Source organism: Theropithecus gelada, chromosome 13, assembly GCF_003255815.1.
Source record: "Theropithecus gelada isolate Dixy chromosome 13, Tgel_1.0, whole genome shotgun sequence".
Taxonomy (NCBI): Eukaryota; Metazoa; Chordata; class Mammalia; order Primates; family Cercopithecidae; genus Theropithecus; species Theropithecus gelada.
The window spans coordinates 31,270,907-31,290,232 of record NC_037681.1 but is presented as its reverse complement, the minus strand read 5'-3'; the positions used below and the strand labels follow the sequence as shown (position 1 = coordinate 31,290,232).

Genomic DNA, 19,326 nt, shown 5'->3' with positions numbered 1-19,326 from the left:
GAGCTCAGAGGTGGAGCCTAAACCCAGGCTGGACCCACACTAGTTTCCTCGTGGGTCGGAGATGTCTGCTTTACTTTTATGAAAACATCGTCCCGATCTCGCACACCTAAAGCTGTGTATCTGAGTGCGCCGGGCCGACTGCCTGGTACCCACCTGCCTTCAGGCCTCCAGCTCTTGCCTGCAGCGACCCCTGGTGGGCGCGCCGGCCTCGTCACCTCCAGGCTGGGGACTCCCTTCCCGGGAGGCCGCACCTGGAAGGAATACGCCCCGGATACGGCCGGTTGATGGAAACGGAACCCGGCTGGCTCACTGCCAGCGGCCTGGTCAAGAACGCCGGCTCCGGAGCCCGACTGCCGGGGGTATCCGCCCACCTCACCCACCTGCCAGCCCTGTGTCCCTGGAGTCCCCAGCCTTTCTACCATCTCAGGCCTGGGATGGAAACAGCACTTCCTGCAGATGGCTTGGGAGGCCTGGAAGGACGGTTCAGGTAAAGTGCACCGCCCAGTGCCACAGTATGCACACAGGTGCTGGTGCTGCTCCTCGCTGTGGACCCGCCCCACGTGTTCATGCTCGTCAACCCACTATGAAATTAGTTCACTCTAGGCCAGGCACAGTGGCTTATGCCTGTAATCCCAGCACTTTGGGAGGCCGAGGCAGGTGGATCGCTTGAGGTCAGGAGTTTGAGACCAGCCTGGCCAACTTGGTGAAGCCCTGTCTCTACTAAAAATACAAAAAATTAGACGGGCGTGGTGGTGCATGCCTATAACCCCAGCTACTCAGGAGGCTGAAGCAAGAGAATCTCTTGAATTTGGGAGGCGGAGGTTGCAGTGAGCTAAGATCACACCACTGCACTCCATCCTGGGCAACAGAGCAGACTCTGTCAAAAGAAAGAAAGAAAAGGAAGGAAGGGAGGGAGGAAAGAAGGAAGGAAGGAAGGAGGGAAGGAAGGAAGGAAGGAAGGAGGGAAGGAAGGAAGGAAGGAAGGAGGGAAGGAAGGAAGGGAGGGGAAATTAGTTCACTCCACAAACACATCGAGTGTCCCCTGTGTGTCTGAGGCAGGGAAAGGAGGAGATCTGCCTCTTAGTTTTCATAACAAAGAAGGACCTGGACCCTTCCAGGCCACAGGAGCCTCGGCCTGCACCCAGGACACAAGTGTTTACTAAGCACCCCGTCGGTCCCGCCAGGAGCTCAGGGACTAATGAGATCCCACCTCTGGGAGTCACTGCAGCCCAGAGGGGTGAGGGGCAGTGCCACAGAGAAGCCAGGCCTCAGCGGAAAGAGGGAGGGAGGGTGGCCAGCCCCAGGGAGGGAGGGAAGCCTCACAGGAGAAGGGCACACGTGTCCAGAATATTCTCTCTCCACAGAGAGGGTCTTTCTCTCCAAAGCACGCTGCTGCAGGCAGCATCCGTGGCCCACATAGAAAGAGGCTCGCCTTTGATCCATTCTGAGATGTTCCCTTTTTTGTCTCTGCTCAGAAGCGCAGCCTGAAAGGAGAGTGAGGCACTGCCTCCTTTTGAAATCACACAGCTGCTGCTGAGGCCCCAAAGAAAGATAAAAATTCACTGGGATCCTTCCCCAGATCTGCGTTGCTCTCACTGTAGAAGCTGTTTGCAACAATATTGAGAAAACACCTAATGCCCAGTTTAAATCTTCTTTAGAAGTTTGGGAGTAGGGGAAGGGAGAGGAAATTATTTTAGAATTCCGCTTCCCTGTGGCAACATCCAAAGACAAGAGAAACACAGAGAGCACTGGTGGGACCCGGGAGGAGGCAAAGATTTCTCTAAACCAACGCCTGGGGCTTCCAAGAACCAGATACTGGCTGCCACTTCAGGATCCTGGCACCCCGAGCTCCAAGTTCCACTTCCAGACATTTGGTGGCTTCCAGCCCTGGGGATGTCATTTAACCTTTCTGGCCTTGATGTCCACATCCACTTCACTTCGTAAATCTCCCTGCAGAGCCCACTGTACACCAAGGGCATGCCCTGGAATCCAGGCCCTGCCTCCGAGAGTTCCAATCTGTGTACGGGTGTAAGAGGCACGTGTCTCTATTCATAGGGGCTTATAAGGCTGGCGCTAGCCATGCTAGCATTCTGGAAACTTCTGAGAAGGGGCTCAAACATGTTCTGAGAAGAGGGCCCAGCCCCCTCTACCTGGCAGAAGTCAGGGAATGAGCCCACTGTGGGTTTTTAAGGTTCTGGGGGCCTCTCCCCTTGGCTGTGAGGCTTATTACCCCACTGTGGTGATGGACTGAAAACCCCCAGTGGGGATGGGGGCACACCAAGCTCAGAGACACAGCAGCAAAGTGGGGGCCTGAGAAAGCTGCCTCCCAGGCCTGCTGATCAGGAAATTCCAAACAGGAAAGGGTGATTAACAACTGCGGGAGCGGGAAGAGGGGAGAGGAGAGGAACAGGACAGGGAAAAAGACCCTAGATGCTGGGCCTGACCAAAGTGAGCCTAGAGGCCATACAGACACGGGCCCCTTCTGCAGAGCTGGCCTGTCAAGGGGGCGGGGCAGGGGCGGCAGCCTCGCTGTCCCTGCCACACAGCCTGGGCCCTGCATGGACCTGTCCAGGCCGGTGAGGGGATGCTTTCTGACTGCTCTACTTCTGGGGAATAAGGACTCCTGGCCTTTCTCCATGCCCCAGTATCATCTGCAAGCTCCCTCCTACCCCTTAATTTTTCTTTTAAGGAGAGTGACCCCACAGGGCTGGAGTTCTGGGAGCCTCCAGAGCTTCTGTGGGTCTCAGTGGCTGGGGGGCGAGGCGGTGAGAACAGTGCTGGACTCAACTTTGCCTTTCCTGCGTCCGCCCAATGTCCCTGGGAGCCCAGGTGATCCTCACTGCCTCCTTTCCCTGTTCCCGTGACAAGCCACAGCCTGGCCTCCAAGCCAGCTTCCCCCCTCCCCTCCCCCCCGCCCCGTTCTTCTGGGGTCGCCCTCTTCTGCCCTGGACCCGACTTCCTGGAAGGAAGGCCGAGGCGGGAGAGGCTGACTGCAGGATTCAGCTAGCCCGGGACCTGAGCCTGGGCCCCCTCGGTCCACCACAGCTCCGATTTTTTAGTGTAGATATTGTATGTAAGTACAGCACATATAGAGAAAAGCGCACGAGTCCTGAGCGCACAGCTCAAATCCCACACGTATCACCCGAGCAGCCTGCGCAGAGCAAGGGCAGAGCGCCCCCTTGCGGTCACAGCCTGTCACTACTCAACCGAGGGTGCCCGCTGCAAGGTTAGGTCTCCCAGCCTGGTGCTTCATCCAGGAATTAATAGATTCCCACCAGGTGGTGTTTGTGAGGGGTAGATGGTGAGGATATCTGCAGCTGCAGTTTGCTCATTCTCATGGCTGCACTGCATTCTACTGTGTGAGCAGAACACAATTTATCCTTCCACTGCTGATGGGCATTTGGGCGGTTTGCAGTTTGGGGTCTGGCCAGTCCTGCTGCTGCTATGAGCATTCTTATGCCTGCCTTTTGGTGAATTCACACGCCTATGGGCTGAGTATGTGCCTGGGGTTGGGATGCTGGGTGGGTGTGTTCCATTTCAACATTGATGGCAGGATTGTTGTCTATTTCACTCCCCGCCATATCCCCACCACCTCGAATTGTGCCTGGAATATCGTAGGGGCTCAGTAAATATCTGTTGAAATGAATTCTCTCAATCTCTCTCTCTGTTTTTCATTTGTTTGTTTGTTTGTTTTGGGTTTTTTTGTTTGTTTTTTGTTTTTGTTTTGTTTTGTTTTTTGAGACAGGGTCTTGCTGTATTACCCAGGCTGGAGTGCAGTGGCACCATCATAGCTCCAGGGGACCCTGGCTTGTCCCCCTCTGCCCCCAGCGCCCAGCAGAGAGCCTGGCACATGAGGACAGTGAGGTTTGAGGGGAGAGGAAGGAGAGGACATTCACACCCCATGACTGGCTACCCAGGGCAGGACAGCAGGGGTCCAGGAAGGTGACTGGGAGAAGGAGGAGGACTATGGCCAGGAGCTGGGTTCCGCTTGGAAAATGCATCCTGTCAGGCCCTAGCATCTGTCAGACACACAATCATGCGATGAAGGAGATGTTGGTATCAATTAACTCGTGTTCAGTGAAGGCCAACCCTGGACAGTGAGCAGATTACCTATGTCTGCCAGGCGGGATGTGGAGGCGAGAGGCACATTGTAGCTGGATCCGAAAGCTGCTTATTGCACTCGAATCAGCAGCCGACGACGCCTCCCATTCAGGCCACCCAGAGGTCTGACCGATGACCTGCCCCTGCCCCAGGATGTGGGAGTGCCAGGCGAAATGCAGTCTTTGCAGCTGCAAGGGAGGGCTCCAGCCACCATGCTGGAAGAGGCTCACAGGGAGAAGGAGGCAGAGAAGGGATGCGACCAGTGCTGCTGATTCTTAGTGAGCCGAGCCGTTTTGCCAGGTGGGGCCACCCTCAGAAATGAGCCAGCCCGCGTTTCCCCAAGTCAAGAGAGTGCCGTAGACATTGTAATGTGCACGGACCCGGGAGGAGGGCAGCGCCACAGCCCTGGCCACTGGGTCAAGGGGAAGGTGAAGTAGGTGGGGGCGAGTGGCCACAGCGCTCATCAACGCCCGCCCTATCACAGTAGACTCATCTGGACTCCAAGTGCCAAGGGTGAGACCAACCCAAACCCACTGCAGTCAGGGAATCCCGGAAAGAGAGAAAGGGGGTCTCACCGGCAGCTGGAGGCAGAGCAGGGTTTGCTGCACTCCCACAAGGGACCTCCCCACCAGCCCCTGTGGCTCAGGGACAGTGAGGGGCTGGGCCGGTGCAGGAAGGAGCTCATTTCTCTGTAGGAGGGAGACCGAGAGGCTAAGTGGGGAGGAACTGAATGTTCTGAAGAATTGACGTGGCCAAGCGCCCGAGGAGACCACAGAAGTGCCCCGTGTGCCTCCTGAGCCACCAGTCAGTGGGGGTGGCACTGGGCAGACCTCAGCTCCAGCCCACTCTGCGTGGGTGGAGTCCCCATGTGTCCAGGGGCACAGCCACGCCCATACAGGGGGTGACCCAAGGGACTGGAGGGGCAACTCAGTTCAGCTCTAAGTCTGAGGCCACATTCTGCCTCTTTCCTTGAACTAATTTCTCACTTGAACTGAAGACTTAGGTATCTCCTACAAAATTGCTTTGCCCCATGGACTGGTTTTAGATTTTATATTTTTAGAGAGTGAGCTCCAGAAAACAACTTCGAATCCTCTTTGGTACCTTGGCAGCTCTCCCTGGGCCACCAGGGAGGAAAGGCCCTGCCACTTCCCACAAAGGCTCTGGATGCACCGTGTCCCTGCGGACGCACTCCTGCCCCACAGCCACGCCCACAGGAAAAGGTGCCCAAGAGAACCTTGACCCTCTGGCCAGAACCGGACGGGCTTGCAAACTCACCGAGTTCCACCAGTTCAAACTCAAGTATCCAGCCAAAACAAATGGAGAACTGGTAGGCACCGAGGTCCACAGCATTGTGTTCATGGATGCGTTCATTCGTTCCAACATTCATTCATTCCTTTTCCCAGGCCGTGCTAGCAGCTGGGACACAACCCAGTCCTGGCCCCTGTCTTCAAGCTGCGCACCCACACTGGAGGGGCAGACACAGACACCCCTTCTACACGCGGGGGGAAGGAGGCAGTGTGGAGCAGGAGCAGCCCCTCCACCTCCCCGGGCCTGGGGTGAGGAAGCTTCCTAAAAGGGCTGCCATGGCTTAAGGGATGAGTGTCAGCCAAGATAAGGTGGGCAGAGAAGCATCCTAGGCAAAGGCAGCCAGAGAGCAAAGGCTTCCGTGCAAGATGCTTGAAGCACCTGGGCATGGCGGGAGCACAGAGGACCAGCCCTGACACCTCTCGAGGGCGTGTGGACTTCACAGTGCTACCACGGAGCCGCTGAGGTCTGATTTGTGCTGTTTTTAGCTGGTCGGAGGGACTGTTTGACCCGACTTCTCATCCTCAGAGGACTCCAGGGATGGACTTCAGAGCTCACCTCCAAATGAGATTTGAAATTTAATCATGTACCATGTCAATATGTACACCTACTGTGTACCCACAAAAAATTAAAAATAATTTTAAAAAATAAAGAAGCTGTTGCAATAGCCCAGGAGAGATTCTGGGACCTGAACTGGGATTTGTGTGGATGGAGAGGAGAAAATGCCACTTAGGTTTCAAATTTGGCAGGATTTGGTGATTGAGTCAGTGAAAGGCAGAAAAATCGTTTCTCATCTCCACACCCCCAACACTGTGCCTTCTAACAGGGGCAGTTCCTGATAAGGACACGATCTTCTGATGGGAGAGCAAAATGTCAACATCCTTGGTTATGAAGGCTTTTGGCCAAATTACAGGCAATAGCAGGCAATGGAAGGAGGAAAATGAGAGCCTGGAGAAGCAGGGCAGAGCCCACCTGCTCCACTAAGAGAGGAGCAGGGCTGTGAGGCACGGGTGCTCCAGAGGCTGAAGGAGCCAATGGTGCTGGGAGCTGCCTGGGGGCGGGAGATCTCCATGAGCCAGGGTTCTGGGTATGAGTGGCCCAAAAGACACCCCGGGAGAGAGGACATCAGGGGAACAAGCAGCTGAGGGGGTTGGCACGACACAATCCCTTCTCCCAGCCCAGAGCCTCTCCAAAACCTCGGGCCAGATATCCCCGTTTTCACAACACTAGGTAAGCAGATTCTGTCTTGGGGAATGAGAAAAGCACGAAGACCTGCTGAAGCCAGTGCAATCCTGGAAAGTGCCTGGAGAGCACCCCAGGAGAGAGTGTGACCTGGGTCACTACAGACGGGGCTGGGGAACGACACTGTTAACGTGATGACCATCAGCTGTCCCCAGACCACACCAGCGTCCGGGAGTGAATGAAGCAGGCACCTTAGCAGGCAAGGGGGAAGCCCTGCCTTGCTGAACATGCATCCCAGGCTCCCGGAGTGCCCCTAGGAATTTCTGCACACATCCATGCACTTGTGGCCCAGGGGCCAGAGCCAGGGGTCATTTTCCTCTCTGCCCCTCCAAAGCAGGGGTTTCCTAGTGTGGCACATTTGTGCCCCAAATTCTCAGAGGTGTTTTATTCCCAGCCCCTGTCCTCAAAAGAATCAGACATGATCCAAAGGGGGTGCTGGTAGGGGACACTGAGACCACAAGGCTGCACCATGCCCAGTGTTGCCTGCCTGGCACAGGCTAGCAGGAGACTGGCATCGTGCTGCCCCTTCTTCCCAGTGGCCATCAGCATGGGTGGAAGAGCGCCCTGGGCCCTGGTGGTGCAAGGAGGGCAGGAGACAGACCCTCGCACTCCTCTGGTCTCAGGGTCGTGGGCCTGGGTGGAGGGGGCACCCACCCTGCTGGAACTGGGTGCTCCAGGCTGTGCCCGTGGCCTCAACACTCTGCACTTCTTAAAGGGGAAATGACAAAGTGCAGCCTGTTCTTTCTCTTCCTCACCCTCTGAAACTCCTTTCTGCCCAGTGAATTTCTGATACATTTTAACTGAAAAATTGATATACCAATAAAGCAAATTGGGAGTAGGCTGGAATGAATAGCTGGAGCACAGAGGATTTTTAGGACAGTGAAACTACTGTGCCTGATACTATAAGGGTAGATGTGTGTCATCGTCCATCTGTCCAGACCCATAGAACGCACAACACCAAGTGTGAACCCTAATGTAAACTGTGGGCTCTGGGGGATGATGAGGTGTCAATGTAGGTTCATTGTAACAAACATGCTGGCTGCTGTGGTGTGGGATGTTGACAGTGGGGAAGGCTGTGTGTGTGGCAGGGGAAGGTGTTTTATGGGGAACTCACTGTCCCCCTCAACTTTGCTGTAAACCTAAAACTGCTCTAAACAATGAAGTCTATTAATTTTATTACATTGCATTAAAAATTAAAAATAAAAATAAAAAGATTAAACTTTTACAAACATTGTTTAGTTCTAAAGAATTGCAAGAAAAAAATAATTATTTTTTTTGAGACGGAGCCTTACTCTGTCACCCAGGCAGTGCAGTGGCGCGATCTTGGCTTACTACAACCTGGCACCTCCCAGATTCAAGCAATTCTCCTGCCTCAGCCACCTGAGAGGCTGGGATTACAAGCGTATGCCTCCATACCCTGCTAAGTTTTGCATTTTTAGTAGAGACAAGGTTTCACCATGTTGGCCAGGCTGGTCTTGAACTCCTGGCCTCAAGTGATCTGCTCACCTCAGCCTCCCAAAGTGCTGGGATTACAGGCGTGAGCCACCGTGCCTGGCTCTTATATTTCTTCTGAAAACCTACACTTTCATTAAATGTTCAATCACTAAACTTTATTAGTATGTGCCAGACACTGTTGTAGACAGATTTTACCAGCACACAGGTAGGTTACACTTTCATTAAATTTTCAATCACTAAACTTTATTAGTATGTGGCAGACCCTGTTGTAGACAGATGTCGCCAGCACCTAGGAAGGTTCTCCTCTGTTCCCTCATGGAGTCTTCATCCTAGTGAAGACAGATGATAAACAAATAAACATGTAAATAAGGCCGGGCATGGTGGCTCAACGCCTGTAATCCCAGCACTTTGGGAGGCCAAGGAGGGCGGATCATCTGAGGTCAGGAGTTTGAGACCAGCCTGGCCAACATAGTGAAACCCCTTCTCTACTGAAAATACAAAAATTAGCCAAGCGTGGTGACGCATAACTGTAGTCCCAGCTACTGGGGAGGCTCAGGCAGGAAATCGCTTAAACCCGGGAGACGGAGGTTGGAGTGAGCTGAGATTGTGCCATTGCACTCCAGCCTGGGCAACAGACCGAGACTTCATCTCAATCAATCAATCAATCAATCAGACACTTTCGAATTCTGGTCAGTTCTGTGGAGAAACTAAACATCGAGTTTGACCGAACTGCTCACTGGGGGGCACTCTCGCTTCAGATCACCTGGTGTGAGAAGAGCCTGAAGAGGTGGTACATAAGCTGAGGCTGCAGTGACCGGGGCAGCAGGTCGTGCCAACGCCCCAAGATGGGAACAAACCAACCTGTTGTGTCTGAGGAACTGAAAGAATACTGCCATGAACGGAGGCAAAGAGGGAGGAAGAGGGGTTTGAGGTGACGTCAGAGGCAGGATCTTAAAGGTCTGCTCGGGAGGGCAGATTTTTCTTCTATGTGTTATAAGAAGCCACTGGGAAGGTTTCTGTTTGTTTGTTTAACAGTTTTATTGAGATATAATCCACACACCACGTGATTCACCCAATTAAAGCATATAATTCGACCTGGCACGGTGGCTCACGCCTGTAATCCCAGCACTTTGGGAGGCTGAGGCAAGCAGATCACCTGAGGTCAGAGGTTTGAGACCATCCTGGCCAACATGGCAAAATGCTGTCTCTACCAAAAATACAAAAATTAGCCGGGCGTGGTGGCGGGTGCCTGTAATTCCAGCTACTCGGGAGGCTGAGGCAGGAGAATCACTCGAACCCAGGAGGCGGAGGTTACAGTGAGTCAAGACTGCGCCACTGTATTCCAGCCTAGGCAACAAGAGCAAGACTCCATCAAAAAAAAAAAAAAAAAAAAATCCATTATTCAATGGTTTTTAGTAAATTCATAGATATATGCAACTGTCCCCTCCCAGCTCCCAGCCCTAGACAGCCACAAACCTACTTTCTGTCTCTATAGACTTCCTAGTTCCGAACTTGAATATGAAAGTAATCGTGGTTATTTTGTGTCCGGCTTCTTCCACTTAGCATAATGTCATCAAGGTCAATCCATATCATGGCATGCCACTGTGCTTCCTTCCTTTCAATGGCTGAATAATATTTCCGTTGTATAGACATGACACATCATTTCGTTTATCCATTTGTCAGGTGATGAACATTTGAGTTATTTCAGCCTTTTGATTATGATGAATAATGTTGCTAAAACATTCCTGTATGTGTTTTGTGTGGACATGTGTTTTCATTTTTCTTGGGCACCTAGGCACTGAACAGATTTATTTCCTTCTTCCTAACCCTCTCCCACTTTATTCTGAAGTTCGTATGAGCCAAAGCAAGGATTGGAAGAAATTTTAGAAGTAACCTCCTGGAAGTCCATGAATTAGCAGCAGTGAGAGGCTAGAGGCCTAACAAAGAATTGGGAAGCAGCTGCTGTATCCCAAGCAGCAAATGTCAGTGTGGATGGGGAAGAGAGAGAATCATTCTGTGGCAGGAGAACTTGGCTGCTGACAATGAGACTGCACCCTTGGGATTTGTCCCTTGGATTCTTTGGCAGCCAAGCTCTAACCTCTGAAACACAAGAAAAAATGAGCAAGGTGATTTGTGCAGGCCACCTCTACATCTGAAGAAAGGAGTCATAGCAAATGATCCACCACTATCTAGTCCCAAAGTGGATTAATACAAACCACCTCAAGACCCTGGGGTACTCTAAGATTGGCCCCAGACAAGCCATGGGGATACAGCACAGAAAAACTGTCCATGGCCTATATCAAAGATGCAGCTAGAGACCAGGCGTCGTGGGAGGTTCACAAAGGGGAGGCCTTGTCTTGTCCGCAGGAAGCTGTGCTCACAGCTTGTCTCCCCAGACTTGCTAGAGAGGCCACATCCATAACAAAGGCTCAGACCTCACTTTTGGAGTGGCCACCATATGTTTTGGTTTTAGCTTTGCCTAGAAGCCTTGCAAATTGTTTAGTAAAGCCAGGCCAGAGCATATATCCAAATGCTACTGCATCGATCCCAAGCTACCTATTTGACTTGTTAGATGGCACAGAGGGTGGAGATATTATCACTCTACTAAGTGCCTCCATATCAATGAGTCCCAGAAAGGAGCATGTGCCCACTTATCCCCATTTGCTGTGCTACATTAAAAATCATTTCTGGCCGGGTACAGTGGCTCGCGCCTGTAATCTCAACACTCTAGGAGGCCGAGGTAGCCTGATCACTTGAGACCAAGAGTTCAAGACAAGCCTGGGCAACATGGTGAAACCCCATCTCTACAAAAAATACAAAAATTAGTCGGGCATGGAGGTACATGCTTGTAGTCCCAGCTACTTGGGAGGCTGAGGTGTGAGGATCACTTGAGTCCAGGAGGTTGAGGCTATAGTAAGCTGTGATCATGCCACTGCACTCCAGCCTGGGCAACAAACTCTGTCTCAAAAAAATGTAAATAAAAAATTTTTTTAAATCGTTGATTTAAGGCTGGGTGTGGTGGCTTAAGCCTGTAATCCCAGAACTTTGAGAGGCTGAGGTGGGAGGATCGCTCGAGCCCAGGAGTTCAAGACCAGCCTGGGAAACATAGTGAGGTCCTGTCTCTATAAAAAAATAAAACATTACCCAGCCATAGAGGCATGTGCCTGTGGTCACAGTTTCTTGCAAGACTGAGGCAGGGGGATCACATGAGCCTAGGAGGTCACAGCTGCAGCAAGCCATAACTGTGTCACTGCACTCCAGTCTGGATGACAGAATGAGACCCTGTCTCAAAAAAAAAAAATTATTTATTATTGCCCTTGGATAGAATCTTTAAATTCACAGAAACACTTAGAACCCTGTAGAGGGAGAAGTGCTGAATTGCAAGTTCTCCAACAATGCTTCCTCTTTCTAGATGTTTGCTCAGCATCAATTCAGATACTGCTGAATAGAAGGTAACACCCAACCACACAGCCAGAGGCCTCCTGGGGAAATGGGGGACTGCTGTCCCCTAACCCCTCTTTCTCCTGCCTCTACCCCTTGGCTTCACAGTGATTATTCATTTTTTAACACTCATATGCTGGGTGCCTGTTGCCTGTGTCAGGGGCACGCTGTCAGTCCCTACAAACAGGTAAAACTGATTAACTGAATCTTGCCCTCCACCGGCTTACCATGCAACAGTAGAGACTGAAAGCAACAGACGAGGGTGAGCTTTGGAAGAGCTGATGAGGCCATGATTAATTTCAACTGAGAGGTAAGAGAGGAGGAAGGAGGGATGTAGATTTCAGCTGGGTCATAAAGGATGGGCAATATTTCAACAACAGAAAAGTGAGACGAGGGCATTCCAAAGCTCTGAAGGCTGTTTTAAAATACGACCTGAAAATTCTGTCGCTATCTTCTCACTGGGAGGTAGAATCCACTCCCCATCCCCTTCATCCTGGGCCCAGCGACCTGCTGAACCAGGGTCAGTTTCCAAACCCAGGTCTTGAAGTGGCAGCTTCCTCTTCCTGACTCTTAGGATGCTCACTCTCAGAGCACAGCTTACAGAGGAGAGAAGACACCCCCAGTATCCATGAGAAGAGACCTCCAGGAGAAGCTTGTGCGGGTGTGCCGACCACCGGCCCCAGTGGAGGTCGCAGCCAACATCAGCTCTGACTTCCAGCCATGTGAGTGAGCCGGCCCAGCTCCCTGGCTTCGTGCTACCCCAGCTGGTGCCACTGATACAGGAGGTAGAAAGAAATTATTTAGACAGATAGTGAGGGCAAAAGAGTCCTCGACAGAACTTCCCTTCTAACACAAAACAGCTCAAGAAATTATTTTTTTCCTAACCAAGATTAGCCTGAAAAATCAAACCACAGACATAGATAAACAAAGAAAACTAGAAAAACTAGAAACTTACACAGGGAAATGCCAACGACATCAATAGAAAAGACACTACCTGGGGGCCGGACGTGTCCACCATGGAAGTTCCATCTTCCCCTTCTTTGTTAACACGTGTACAGTAAAAAATAAATGGGCAACATGACACAACTCAGACTGAAAACCCACCTACAGAATAAAATACTGGGGTGGGGGTTGCCAGAAATGTACGCCCTATACAAATGGCACACCTGGTCCTAATCAATTTTTCATGCCCTCTGTAGATCAGACACTGCCTCCCCCCCAACTCATCTATAAAACACCCCACATTGAACCACAGTTCAACAGCCCATTTTTCCGGGACCCTTCTCTATAACAGACAGCTATTCTCTCTCTTTCACCTATTAAACTTCCGCTCTTAACCTCATTCTTTGTGGGTCCATGTCTTTAATCTCCATGACCACGAGACAACGAACCACGGGTATTACCCCAGACAACGAGGCCACTTCATCATGCCAAGAACGCCTCTGGACTTCAGTGTCTCCCTAGGTAAAGTGAGACTAGTCATGTCTAACTGCAGGGCTGCTATGAGGATTAAACGAAACACAACACGTGGTGGCCCCATCTAATAGAGGCAGACCAGCAAAGGCCGGCTTCTCAGATCACTGCAACAAGAGAGGGCGCCTCAGAGGACCCATGGGGCAACTCTAACCAAGCCAGCCAACAGGATTATACCACAGGGGGCTGGAGAAGGGAAGGATGTAGGTAAGATTTAAAAAAAGCAGTGTTTTAATAGGCTCAAAGCAAAACACAACTGTGTATAAAGGAATTACGGTCAGACCTGGGCTACGAAGTGGATGGAGGTTCCTCTCTCCCTGGAAATGATGAAGTTAAGACAAATGTGCAATGTTGTGTCCAGAAAGCCCTGGCTTGGAAATCAAGGCAGCTTCTCAGTGTTAAGATGACTCAGGTCCTTCAGACAAAAGAAGGATGTGCCATTCTCACTCTATTTATCGCAAATAGCACAGTTTATAACAGTCTGTGCTTTTTCAGGAATAAGACTTTTCAGCACTATAACTTTTTGTTGATTAACAAAAGCAGTTTTAACAGGTTCACAGATGTAAATATGTGGAGCCTGGCATATGGTGAACATTCGGTAATAGTTTCCCCCATCCCCATCTCACTCATCTCCTCTTCTCTCTCACTTTCAGCCCCAGAGTCTTCTCCTGCCCACTCCCTATCAAAGAAAAGTCCCATAAGGTATCCATCAACCACCATGGTTAACGCACCCAGTAAGCAGAGGAAACTCCCACAGTAGAAGCCTCCCTCTGTTCACAATAGCCAAAAGGTGGAAACAATCCAAGTGTCCACTAACAGATGGAAGGATAAACAAAATGAGGTCTATCCATACGATGGAATGTGACTCAGCTTTAAGAAGGAAGGAAATTGACACATGCCACAGCGTGAATGGACCTTGAAGACGTTACACTAAGTAAAATCAATCACTCACAAAAGGACAGTACTATAGGATTCTAATTACATGAGACGTCTAGAGTAGTCAAATTTATATAGACAGAAAGTAGGATGACAGTTGCCAGGGGGCAGGGGAAGGGGGAATGAGGAGTTGGCATTTAATGGGGATAGAGTTTCAGTTTGGGGTGATAAAAAGCTCTGGAATGAAGATTGCACAATGATGTGAGTGCATTTAATGCCACTGAACTGTACACTTCAAAACGGTTAAAGGCCGGCTATGGTGGCTCACGCCTGTAATCCCAGCACTTTGGGAGGCTGAGGCAGGTGGATCACTTGAAGTCAGGAGTTCGAGACCAGCCTGACCAACATGGCAAACCCCCGTCTCAACTAAAAAAAATACAAAATTAGCTAGGCATGGTGGCATAAGACTGTAATCCCAGCTACTCGAGAGGCTGAGGAAGGAGAATCGCTTGAACCCAGGAGGCAGAGGTTGCAGTGAGTCGCGATAGTGCAATTGCACTCCAGCCTGGGTGACAAGAGCAAAACTCCGTCTCAATAAATAAATAAATAAATAAAATAAAATAAAATAAAATAAAATAAATGGTTAAAGGAGCCGGGCACAGTGGCTCACTCCTGTAATCCCAACACTTTGAGAGGCTGAGGTGGGCGGATCACTTGAGGCCAGGAGTTTGAGACCAGCCTGGGCAACATAGCGAAACCCCATCTCTACAAAAAAAATACAAAAACTAGTGAGGTGTGTTGTGGCTTGCATCTGTAGTCCAGCTGCTTGAGAGGCTGAAGTGGGAAGATTGCTTGACACCAGGCGGTCGAGGCTGCAGTGAACCATGATCACACCACTGCACTCCAGCCTGGGTGACAGAGTGAAACCTGTCTCAAAAAATAAAATAAAATAAAATAAGTTAAAGTGGTAAATTTTATTTTATGTTGTGTGTATTTTATTAGTATTTTTTAAAGGCTTCATCTGCCTATCCCCACTGAAAATAAGACTACTCTACCTGTGATCCAAACCTCAGAATGAACGAGAAAGTCCAAAGAGGAGCACGGTGTGTCTCCTGAGCACCTCTAGGAAGAGGTACATGTCCCCTGTCAGGTCTGCCCAGTTCCTTCTGTGGGTACGTTAGTCCAGATTCTTCACCCTCAGAACATTAGGGCCTGTATTAGTCAAAGTCAAGCTAAACTGCTATGACAAGTTATTCCAAAATACAATGGCTTAAAACTATAGAATCTTCTCTCTAAAGTAACAGCTGCATGGTAAGCCATCCAAGTTGGAGGGTGGCACTGATCTTCCCAGTCATTCTAGATGTGGGTTCCTTCCCTGTCACTGCTCCAGTGTCCCCAAGGGCACTATGGGGGTCTGCATGGTAGAAACTGGGGTGCCCCAAGTCTAGCAATTCTGCCTGGTGGAAGAGGAAACAGGACCTGGCTAAGTAGTTGGGATTATCACCTCAACTTCCATTCCATTGGCAAGGCCCTTGGGCGCCCACCAGGGGAGCCGTGCGGTGTAGTGTAGCAGGCAGTGTATACCTGGCTGCAGTTCTGTAACCGTGGAGGAATTCCCAGAATTGCAACTTTGATTTTGATTGCTTGCAGCCTCTTCCACAAGCCCTAAAACAAGAGTCACTTTCAACTCTGGTGCTTGGGGACAGTTCTTTGTTCCAACCCAGAAAGATGACCTGAATGACTAGAACTCAGAATAGGCATCTGGGAGTCCCTTAGAGTTAGACAGAGGGGGTTCCAGGCATAGTTCTACTGGCCGTGTCCTAACAGTGTCGCCATCAGCTGCCGAGGTGGGGCAAGTGACTTGCTGCTGATAACATAAAGTTCTCACGTCTGCAAACCACTGACTCTTTTAGCTAAATTAGAGAGTAATCAAAGTTAGCCTTTTAATAACATCACTTTCACTCATGAAAAACCACACAAGCTTCCTGAGTGGAAGAAAAAGGGAGAGTGATCCTAGCGGGCTGGAGCAGCCAACGGTGCGTGTGTGTGCATCGGCAAAGAATGGCAAGGGTGAAGGATTGCAATAGTCAAAGAAGTCTCACAGGAGGCAGCAGGTTTTAGGGGAGAGAGCTTGAATGTAGGCATCAACGAACTTGGGTTCTGGCTTTTGACATGTCATTAACTAAGTTGAATGAGGACATTCCTTGAAAGCCTATACTGTGCCAAGCACACGCCCAGTGTGGGTCTTGGACAGGTCACATGACATCTCTCCCTTGCCTGTCGCCTCCACCCTCTGCCCCCAACAAAACAGAAGGTTGAATTCATGTCCTCTGAGACTTTCCTCAGCTCTGCTACAACCTGATTCTGTGAAGTAGAAGCTCACCCTCTGATCTTGGGAAGCAAAATAACTGTGGAAGAAAGGAAGGCTGTACCAAGAAAGAAATCCCAGTCACATATGTGGTCTTCCTGGCAAAAGGGCATGACTTCAGTCCAATCACAAGAGAATTTCAGATAAACCCAAAGGAAAAATGTAGTATTTTTAAAAGTGGGGAGGTGGGATTGTGTGCTTCTAAAGTGTCGATGCCAAAAAACAAACAAAAAAAAGCACAAAAAGGGCATGAAAATGTTCCAAATGAACAGAGGTTGAAGAGACAAGATAATTTAACCCAACACCTGACTCTAGGCTGGAGCCTGTGAAAAAGAGAGGAAAATGGTGTTTTGAAAAAAAAAAAGAAAAAGGACACAGGCCAGGCACATGGCTCACACCTGTAATCCCAGCACTTTGGGAGGTCGAGGCAGGTGGATCACCTGAGGCTGGGAGTTCGAGACCAGCCTGCCCAACATGATGAAACCACTCTCTACTAAAATAATTTTTTAAATTAGCCAGGCACGGTGGTGGGTGCCTGTAATCCCAGCTACTTAAGAGGTCGAGGCAGCAGAATCGCTGGAACCCGGGAGGCAAAGGTTGCAGTGAGCCCAGATTGCATCACTGCACTCCAGCCTGGGCAACAAGAGTGAAACTCCGTCTCAAAAAAACAACAACGAAAAAAGACAAATACAATTTCTCTTATATGAAGTACTTAAATTAGCCAAATTCATAAAGAAAGTTGAATAGAGGTGATCAAGGGCAGGGGACAGCAGGGAAGGGGCAGTTACTGCTTAATGGGTACAGAGTTTCCGTTTAACATGACAAAAAAGGTCTAGAGATGATTAGTGGTGATGGTTCCACAACATTGTGAATGTATTTAATGCCACTCAATTGTACATTTAAAAATGGATGCTGACCAGGCGCAGTAGCTCATGCCTGTAATCTCAGCACCTTGAGAGGCCGACGCAGGCAGATCACATGAGGTCAGGAGTTCAAAACCAGCCTGGCCAATATGGTGAAACCCCGTCTCTACTAAAAATACAAAATTAGCTGGGCATTGGTGATGTGCACCGGTACTCCCAGCTACTTGGGAGGCTGAGGCAGGAGAATTGCTTGAGCCCAGGAGGTGGAGGTTGCAGTAAACCGAGATTGCACCACTGCACTCCAGCCTGGGCAACAGAGCAAGACTGTCTCAAAAACAAACAAACAAAAAAGGGTGTTACAGCTTGTTTAGAATTTGTCTAGCAGATTTTCCAGCTTTTACTGGAAGCCCCCTCACCCCACAAAATAGGTGAAATGGCAAATTGCATGTATATTTTACCACAGTGAAGAAACGAAAAAAGAAGTTATTCAGCCGGGCGCGGTGGCTCAAGCCTGTAATCCCAGCACTTTGGGAGGCCGAGGCGGGCAGATCACGAGGTCAGTAGACAGAGACCATCCTGGCTAACATGGTGAAACCCTGTCTCTACTAAAAATAAAAAAAAATCGGCTGGGTGTGGTGGCACGCACCTGTAGTCCCAGCTACTTGGGAGGGCAAGACAGGAGAATCGCTTGAACCCGGGAGGCGGAGGTTGCAGTGAGCTGAGATGGCGCCACTGCACTCCAGCTTGGGTGACAGAGTGAGACTCAGTCTCAAAAATAAAAAAAAGAAAGAAAAAGAAGTTATTCCTCTGGGCGCCACTCCACTGTACCAGGGGCTTCTCCTTGCGTAATGTGCCTCTCTGTTGGCCATGTGCTCCCTGGGGCCAGTGATTGTGCCTGACACAGTTTATCATATAATTAGGTTGTTAATGTGCATTTGGTTTTAATGAAAAAAGAAATGAGCAACACTCCCCGGCGCATTTCCGGAAGCCTGTGCATTTCCAGAAGCCTGTGCATTTCCGGAAGCCTGTGCATTTCCAGAAGCCTGTGCATTTCCGGAAGCCTGTGCATTTCCAGAAGCCTGTGCATGTACAGTGGGCTTCACAGGGGCGTGTGCCTCGTGCAGCTGTGTATCAGCCCATGTTCCAGAGCAGCCAGTGACCTGGGATATTTAGCAGGGAGTTATGATCTGGCCTCTGTTTTCTCCACGAGGATCAGCCCTGAGGCCAACTGGGACAGAGACCACACAGCACACGAGGGCACTGGCAGTGTGGGCCACCAAGCGGGATTGCTGCCTGAACACAGCAGGCCTGGAGAGGCTGCGATCAGCTCACAACCCTGAGAAAACACTCGATCGTGAGTGCATTGTGGAAGCTGTGACGTCTGTGGCCCATGGGGACAAAGTTAAGTCACTGTCTTAACCTGAAGATAAATGAAGGGGCCCTCTTCGGGTAAGAGAATTAAATTCCTCCAGGGAAGAAAAGAATGACTTTCCGGGCTGAGAGGAAAAGGACTTCGCTGTAATCCAGTCAGCAACAGCAGCAAATTTAAGGGGGGAAGATGTGCCAAGTGCGGGAAAGGGGTCAGAAAAATAAACTCAGCGTTCATTGCCCCTCAGGCGCCCTTCAGGGAGAGCAGACAGGCCTGGAGGAACAGGCTCGCACTGCCCTCTGCTATGAATCCCAAACGGCCCTGCGATCACTAGTTGGTATTCCCAGGGGCCTTCACATTCAGGAGGAGCTGCCCAGGGTACCGAGCTGAGGATTTCTGTCCCGGGACAAGCAGCCTCCCTGGGGAAAATCAGTGCTGGCATGTGGCTTCCAGGAGAGGCCCCGGTGACTTCAGAGGGCTGCTGTGCCTCTGAGTCCAGTTTGCCTGAAAAATCTTCCAAACGCAGCTCTAGTGCCACTTCCTCCAGGAAGCCCACCAGCCGGCCCCCACCACTCCTGGACCCCAGTCTAAGAATACTTATGCCTTAAACAGTACAATGTGGAGAAATTAATAATACAAAAACAAAATGTCCACGTCCACTCCAAACATAGGAGGGAGAATCAGGGCAGAAAGATACAGTGGTCTTAACTTGTGCTTGAAAGATTTTACTTTTAGGTTGGGCGCGGTGGCTCACAACTGTAATCCCAGCATTTTGGGAGGCCGAAGCAGGCGGATCACCCTGAGGTCAGGAGTTTGAGACCAGCCTGGCCAAT

The 19,326-nt window shown here is 50.3% G+C and overlaps 1 protein-coding gene and 1 non-coding gene across 2 annotated transcripts in view; both read left to right on the top strand.

Moving 5' to 3' along the window:
• PDIA6 (protein disulfide isomerase family A member 6) overlaps positions 1-19,326 on the top strand; it is a 51,006-nt gene that overhangs the window by 2,340 nt on the left and 29,340 nt on the right. Inside the window, exon 3 of the mRNA XM_025354600.1 lies at positions 13,679-13,751. Within this exon, the coding sequence (XP_025210385.1) occupies positions 13,679-13,751 (73 nt within the window). The remainder of the gene's footprint in view (positions 1-13,678; positions 13,752-19,326) is intronic.
• On the top strand, positions 17,476-17,536 carry LOC112605454. Its single transcript, XR_003115444.1, has one exon. It is a non-coding gene; the product is annotated as a U7 small nuclear RNA (small nuclear RNA).